This window comes from Papaver somniferum, chromosome 3 (genome assembly GCF_003573695.1).
Source record: "Papaver somniferum cultivar HN1 chromosome 3, ASM357369v1, whole genome shotgun sequence".
Taxonomy (NCBI): Eukaryota; Viridiplantae; Streptophyta; class Magnoliopsida; order Ranunculales; family Papaveraceae; genus Papaver; species Papaver somniferum.
Genome location: NC_039360.1, coordinates 176,242,691 through 176,250,348, shown reverse-complemented (window position 1 = coordinate 176,250,348; position 7,658 = coordinate 176,242,691). Strand labels below are relative to the sequence as shown.

Genomic DNA, 7,658 nt, shown 5'->3' with positions numbered 1-7,658 from the left:
AAAATGACAACTTATGAGAATCGTGAAACGCAAGCTATAGATCCCACGTATAATTATCATCCTGATTTCGTAGAAACTGTTGGCTCTGACGAAAGGGAGGATTCCCCGGAGGAAATATCCCGGGAAAAACAGTCTGGGATCAGCGAGATGATAACATCTGCGGGGAAGGGGATATCAAGCTTATGGAAAGGATATAAACAAAATGGATCGTTAACAAGTACTACACCATCTCATCGTATCTCTTTCAGCTTGAATCAAGAACAAGAAGTTGATATACTCCAATCGAAGAGTTTTAAGAGCTCACAGAACTACGCTGTGGAAAGTAACCGGACGTTTGGGGGACATGAAGCTACCCTCTAGTTGTCTGTCGATGCATGTTTCTTCTAGTTGGATGTTTTTGTTTCAAACAAAGTCTATGTAGTCCAGTGTTACTAATCGAAGTTGTTGTCAGTATTAGTTTTTATGTAGTTATGTACAAACCTATGCTTCAACGTACAATTTTAATAAGGAAGCACACTTTAAACTATGGTGTCTCAGTAAAGGAAGAAAAAGTGTGCTTCCTTATTCCAGCTAAAAATTTGGCCTTGTCATTAACTTGGTTTCTAATCTTGATGGATGAGTCTCGGGTCCATGACAACTTCTGGTGGTATGGTGTGACTCGCTGTGTTTGTCGTTCGTTTAAGTAAACTACCAAAGGCCACATCATGCTAATGCATGTGATTGTATATCAGACCATGGAAGCCAATTCATTATTCATTAAAAAAAAAAACAAAAAAAAAATGGCAGTGACTAAATGCAACCCAAGTTTGGGTTAAATGCAACCAAGATATCACTTTTGAAATTCTAACTTACTTTGTTTTTAAAAGTCAAATCCAACTCATAATCCAAAATAACCACCCAAACCGTTCACGATGAGTTTATATTTACGGAAATCCAAAATAGTTTTTCATGCCTTCTCCATTACGTTAATTTTTTATTTAGGTTTTTTTTTCTTCGTCTTTACTAATCAATTGGAAACCCTAGTAACATTTATTCAATGAGTGATATCTCAAGTATAGAAGATCTAGGCCAAATCCTAGATGAATCAGAAGAAAAACTTTGTTGTTCAAATGAAGTTAAGGTTTATAAAAACAATGAAGAGATAAGCAACCTTTGTTTGTTTTTTTTCTTTTCTTTCATGGTTAAAACTTAAGCATTAAGAAAGGAAGAAATTCAGATGACGAACTGTTCAGACAGATTTGATTGATCAGGAGGCTTAATGTGTTATCACGATTGACTGACTGTAGTAGGCAATTGATGCTCGACCAATTGATGCAAGAGTCAGTTGTAAGAAGTCGACCAATTGATGCAAGAGTCAGTTGTAAGAAGTCGACCAAATGATGACTAAATTTGCTTGGGTCGTTTCTGTGTAAATGACTTTGATGCATTAGAGTCAACTACCGATGGATGACTACTTAGGTGTCTTGGGTCGCTTTTGTATAAATGACTATGACGCGATAGAGTCAACCAGTTGTGGACGACTACATAGGTATGTGGACGATCATGTCTGGGCGACCGTAGGTGTTTATATTCAGTTCTTTCATTTGAAACTTCTAACATACTTGATATGAATTTCAAACTTGTTTAATAGGTTATCCCCAATCAGATCGAAGAAATTCCAACTCGAGTAGATGTATGTTTAGAGGACACATACAAAAGATCAATTTGTTCCGAAGAAAAAGAAGGGGATCTCGCTTTAGATATTGTCGCTTCAAATTCTTCCGAGCTGCCAGAACCTGTCAAAGTTGGCTTTGATTCCAAAGAACTCTTTACAACCAATAAGGTAATATATAAGATATATATATAATTGCTTTGTCATTCAGTAGAAGTAACACTGATGTTTTAACACTTATTGTGCAGATTTTTGGTTCAAAAGATGAAGTTGTAGAGTGGTGTCGTGATGTGGGAAAGAAGAACAATATGGTGATTGTGATTGTAAAGGGATAAAATAAAAAATCAAGGAGGTAAGGGTTCGTTTGTTGAATTAGCATGTGAAAGAAGTGGCAAACATAGAAAGCTCAAGATAGATGAAACTTTGTTGAATCCAAATGTAAAGGGAAGAAAATGAACATCAACTAAAAAGTGCAAGTGTCCTTTTAGACTAAGGTCAGCATGTCTAGATACTAGTACATGAAAATTAACCATCAGGATTGGATATCATAACCATTTGGCCAATGACTCTCTATTAGGCCATGCATTTGGTGATGCGCAGGACTGGCCAAACCATTACAAGACAAAAATGGATACATTTTGCAACATCACGAATATCAGGTCACACAATTAAGTGTAGTTGATTAAATTATTAATAATTAATCTAGGATACTACTGAATTTACATACTGATTAATAAAAACCTAGTTGATTAATATTAGGTCAGACTTTTAAGATTTCATCATTTTTTATGTACATATTGAATTTACATCTTTTAGCACTGTGATATTTTTGGCACCATCTTTTTTCTTTATAGTTGTACAGGTTGAACTGACACTCACAATCGTCTAGTCTTGGTTGACTTGAAACCTCTAGTGTCAGTCTAGTCTGGTCGACCATAAGGTGAAATAGTCAGTCTAGTCTGATCGACCCTATGTTGTTAGATAATTTCTTTCATACCAACTGGTAACTTTGGTTCAGTCTAGTCTGGTCGACCGTTATCAGCAACAGTCAGTCCAGTCTGGTCGACCGTAAGGTGAAATACTCAGTCTAGTCTGGTCGACCATAATTTCCATTTACTCGGCGAATGAGGAAGGATGATAACATGTTAATAATCTAGGGAAGAAGGATTTGGGGTTATTTTCTCTGTTACTTTTTTTTTTTTTTTCTGGAAAGCATGAAAGGGGTTTTGGAGAAGAAGGATTTTGGGGTTCTAGTTGATTCTTCGACTGAATTACTCCACAGAAGAGAATCTGGTAAAAAATGGTGACTTCGTCTTTCCCAGTCTTCTTTTCTCTCGTTCTCTTCTGTCTCGAATAAGAAAAGAATATTAAGAGTTTAGGTTGGGTCAGATCGGTCAACGGTAGGGTTGTATTTAACAAAATTGTTAAAAACGGATTAGGTTGTAATCAGCAATTTACAATTTTTCTTTAGGTCGTATTTAGTCATGGTTGCATTTAACCCAAACGTGGATTGCATTTAGTCACTGCCAAAAAAAACTAGTGATAATGATTCCCGAGAAATCTTTTGTTGCCGCAGCAACGTGTCAGGCACTCGAGCTCTTGTCCACGCCGTAGAGCGTTGTGTTTCATATCTTGATCTCGTATTGGCAAACCTTGTTTTAAGCCTGCGACGTCATGTGCCAACTGCAAGTAAGCAACACTATCCTTGACTTTTCTGTTTACAAGAAGACAAACTTATAGTCCAAAACTCCTGACGAAAATACCTCGGCCCTCGGGAGTTGAAATTTGGATTTTAAAGCCAGTTTTCCTCCATGTTCCTTGAAACGAGTAAATCCAGAACTGGTTGTTTTTATAACTGACCCTCATGGACCTAATGCTACTACTAGTGTGACTGGAACCAAGGGAGATGATAATGAATAATGATGAACAGTCATCCGGTGATGAGGTTGAGACGTCATCAGAGGAAGAAATTCGTGCTGTGAAATTGAAATCTCTAGAAGAGTTGCCGCCAAGGAAGATCATGACAATGACAAAACTTAGAAGCTCTTATGAAATTTAGCAACTTACTGGGAATTAATTGCTGGCAATGACAGAGAATGAAATGAAATGAAGAAAATCTTTGGAGGCAGAAGAAAAAAATAACTCTCAAGGAATAAGTGGAATGGTGAAATTGGTGATTTGAATTTAGGACGCGGTAGAACGAACCCCAGCCAAGAAATTTTTTGGGTTTTGGTTTCTTAGGTGTGGTTTGTTAGCTGGATGAGCCTCTAGAGGCTTACCCTTCTTTGTTTTGTGCAGTTGGAATCCCTGTTATAGTTGCACTTCTTTGTGCCTCCTTCCATGTTCTTCTTTTTGTGCGTTTAAGCTCCTTTTAATAAAATTTTAAACTTGTTGCTTGAGAGAGAAAAAAAAAAAATTGGGATCTGCCAGATGATAATAACTTCTAAGGCGAAGGTGAAAAATCAGCAGGAAATGAAGCCTTTATAGAAGAACAAGTAACTTGGTAATCGAATTTGTTGCGTCTTCTTGGGTCATTATCAAGTGTTGTAATAGATTTTCTTATGAAGTTCAATAGCATTCAGCGTCTACATATGCTTGAAAGTAATGCCACACTCTTATCTTATTGTCCAAACGGTAAGATGTTGTCCAAAACTGAGCTGGAATTCAAAAACCATGCCGCAAGTAGCAGTAATTATACTTGCTGGTATAAATCTATCTCCGGAAGCAGTATATCCCAGCTATATAAAGCCGGCGACTAAAATTGGTCTGACAACAACGACGTCTCAGGAGAAACCTTGGAAAGTCGTGGTTGCTTCCAACTTATTGGACCTGGTAAGTTCCACCTGTCGAAATCTTGTTTGGGTTTTTGATGTGGTGTTTGCTTTTTGTTTCATTTTTTTTTTCCTTTTTCCACAATTTTTTTGATTGTAATCTTGCTTGATGAGTCTCAGGTCCATGCACACTGTGGAAGTGTAGTGTGAGTTTGGGTCCTGAATGAACCTTTTGTTGCTGCAGCAACACGTCAGGCACTCACGCTCTTGTCCATGCGGTAGGGTGTTTAAATCTTGAGCTCGGGTTGGAAATGGCACACCTTGTTTTAAGCCTGCAGCGTCATATGCCACCTGCAAGAAGGCAACATTAATTGTACTTGACTTTTGTGTTCATGCATTCATCCTTGTTTACTAGAAGACAAATTACTGATGTCCTGACAAAGCTAGCCTCGGAAGTTGAAATTTGGATCACTGCACAACTGGCAAAAACTAACAAAATTAAATGGTATCTGGGATAACTCTTATGACTAGATTGAACTGCTAAATTGGCCAAAAAGTGTAGCAAATCATGAAAAAAGTGTGGGAAAATCTTTTACTCTGCTAGTTGATAGTTCTCTCTACTAGCAACTGCTCGCAGTTCAACTATCAGCGAGATTGAAATGTTGAACCGTTCAGCGCTCAAAAAATGGTCTAAACGCTGAACCATTCAGCGCTGGGAAAATTTTTTCCGATGTAGCGGCTGAGATTTAAAGTGCTGAACTGTTCAGCACTGAGCGCCGAACGGTTCGGCGTTATATGGTGGTCCCGCTGCTAATCTAACTGCTAGATTAGCCATCTCATAGGACTTAAAAAGTTGCCCATGCTGACGTGGATGGCCAATCTAACAACTAGATATCTAGCCCATAGAATTAAGCTTAAATTTTTTCCTGTTACGACCTTTGAACCCAATGGAAAGACCCTTAATGTCAGAGGTGCTATATATATATATATATAATGAACCTCTGGAAGTTTCTCTGAATACTCCCTTAAACAAGTAAAATCCAGAACTGGTTGTTTTATACTGAACCACATGGACACTCCAAAGAAGATCCACCAACTTGAAGCTGGAGGTGGTAACCAAGAAAATGAGATGCCAAAATTAACCCTTTCTGAAACCAGTTCCCCAGACGAAAATGATTGTGGACCGAAATTGGGTTACAGTACCCAGATATCTGACTCAAATCAAGTTGGGAGATCAAGATTGGCCAGTCCAACAAGGAAGGTTGATAGTTGGGGTTGCAGTGGAACGGTGGTCTGTACAGCTAGCTCGAGGGAGAAGAATACCGCTGATTCCCCAGGAAGAGAAAGTGTAGATCTCGCGAATATACAATCTTTGAATACCTTGCAGTCTCTAGGCCAGTCGCTCCATATTTTTGATCGGAAGGGTCTGGTCATCTACTGGTAAGTTTTCCTTTTCAATTATGTCAGGTGTTTAGAATTTGGATAAATTGAAGCAGCATTTTACGTGAAGTTACACTATGGTTCTTCTTGATATTGTTGCAGGAATCCGATGGTGGAGTACCTTTATGGTTACTCTGCTTCGGAAATGCTTGGTCGGAGTCCCTGTTGGACAGGGCAGTTCCCTGTCAGGAATAAACAAGGCCGGCGATTTCAAGTCATTGCCACCCACACCCCATTATATGATGATTATGGCACTTTGGTTGGGATTGTTTGTATAACTTGCGAGTCCCAGCCCTTTCTTGAGATTACTTCCTTTTCTGCACCTGCAAGAAGTGACCTCACAACAGTCAATGGCGTTGAATCGCAGGGGAAACCTTGGGAAGTTTTGACTGCTTCAGAGGTGTTGAATCTGGTACATTCGATCTTTCATATCTTAATTCAATTTTGTAAGAAATTGTTCACATGAGCCTCATTCAGCTCACTGATGCAACCATGAAACAGACGTCAAGCAAGATTAAAAAAATCTGGACGAAGAGTAGAACTTGCGATAAAATTATGAAATGTGAATTGCAAGGTGGAAACGGCCCGTATGTTGATCATCACAGTTCCATTGGAAGTGGTTGTTGGTCTGACAATGGGGAGCGCTCCCTAGAGGAAGTATCCCAGGGAAAACAGTTTGGAGATGAGGGTGAAAGTAAATTTGGGATCTGCAAGCTAATATGTTGTAAGGCGAAGGAGATATCATGGCCATGGAAAAGAAGAGCGCAAAATTGATGGGTAACAAGGACTGCAACCCACTGTGTTTCTCTGACCCACCAAACCAGGCTGTGGAAAGTAACCAGTTTGGGAGTAGATTGAAGCCTCTGGCTCTTCGATGATGCGTATTTCTATTCGAGTTTTTTTATATACATCTCTGTCCTGGTCGAAATCAGTTGCATGAAAGACTCTGTCGAACTTGCTCGGAGCTCTAAATTGTTTTATACATTAAAAAACAATGGTTTTTTTTTTTTATAAACAAGGAACTTTTTCATTAATGAGATTTCAAGGTTACAATGAGTTTAAGATCGAAAATAAGAGAATACAAAGTAACAAGAACATATCGTAAGGTACAATACCGAGAAATCCGACAAAAGAATGAGAAGGATTACCGGAGTAAGACAAATACAAGTATGAATAAGATCCGATAAAATCGGCAGAATGATGGTTTTTCTCGGAATTAAATTCTAACCATTTAGTTTTTTTTTTCTTCTTTAGAAAGAAATGCTCCAAAATAAGAGTGAGTTGCTCAAATCTCTTGTAACTAGTGATGAATTTTCCGTCGTCAAAAAGACCACAGATGAAGATTTCGTCGCCGGATAAGTTGATGATGAAAATTCCGATGAAGAGTTCGTCTCCGGAGACAACAAAGATGGAGATTTCGTCGTTGGAGAGCATCGCTATTGATCTTAAAACTCAACCCAATAACCCAGAATCGTCATTAAAGCGAAGATAAACCTCAAAAGAGTAGATAAAACCACCAGAACGGTATAGATAAGTGGAAAACATAATAAAAACTAAACTGATCTACTAACTAACCTAGAAAACAAAGAATAATGAAGAAATCTGCTCAGATCTAGTCCAAAAATGGACTAGATCTAAACACAAAATGGTTGTTTTTGATGATTTTATTGGAGAAGAAGGGGAAGTGGGAGAGAGGAAAGAGCATGGCCTGAACTATGAGTTGAAAAACAATGGTTTCTCTCTATTAAAAGGTGCATATATATATTTTAAGATGGCCTCTGCAAGAGGGATCCTTT

At 38.3% G+C, this 7,658-nt stretch overlaps 1 protein-coding gene across 1 annotated transcript; it reads left to right on the top strand.

Moving 5' to 3' along the window:
* The first annotated feature begins 5,491 nt into the window (after positions 1-5,491).
* Positions 5,492-6,636, top strand: LOC113360367. The gene is made up of 3 exons (XM_026603880.1): positions 5,492-5,862; positions 5,965-6,274; positions 6,364-6,636. The coding sequence occupies exons 1-3, from the start codon at positions 5,492-5,494 to the stop codon at positions 6,634-6,636; spliced, it is 954 nt and encodes a 317-aa protein (XP_026459665.1).
* The last annotated feature ends 1,022 nt before the right edge of the window (positions 6,637-7,658 follow it).

What these genes read in the sequence shown, in the direction of transcription:
- LOC113360367 (XM_026603880.1), top strand. Translation starts at nt 5,492, where the DNA reads ATGGACACTCCAAAGAAGATCCACCAACTTGAAGCTGGAGGTGGTAAC. An exon ending in AAGGGTCTGGTCATCTACTG is followed by an intron (nt 5,863 to 5,964) that starts GTAAGTTTTCCT and finishes ATATTGTTGCAG; the next exon opens with GAATCCGATGGTGGAGTACC. An exon ending in CTTCAGAGGTGTTGAATCTG is followed by an intron (nt 6,275 to 6,363) that starts GTACATTCGATC and finishes ACCATGAAACAG; the next exon opens with ACGTCAAGCAAGATTAAAAA.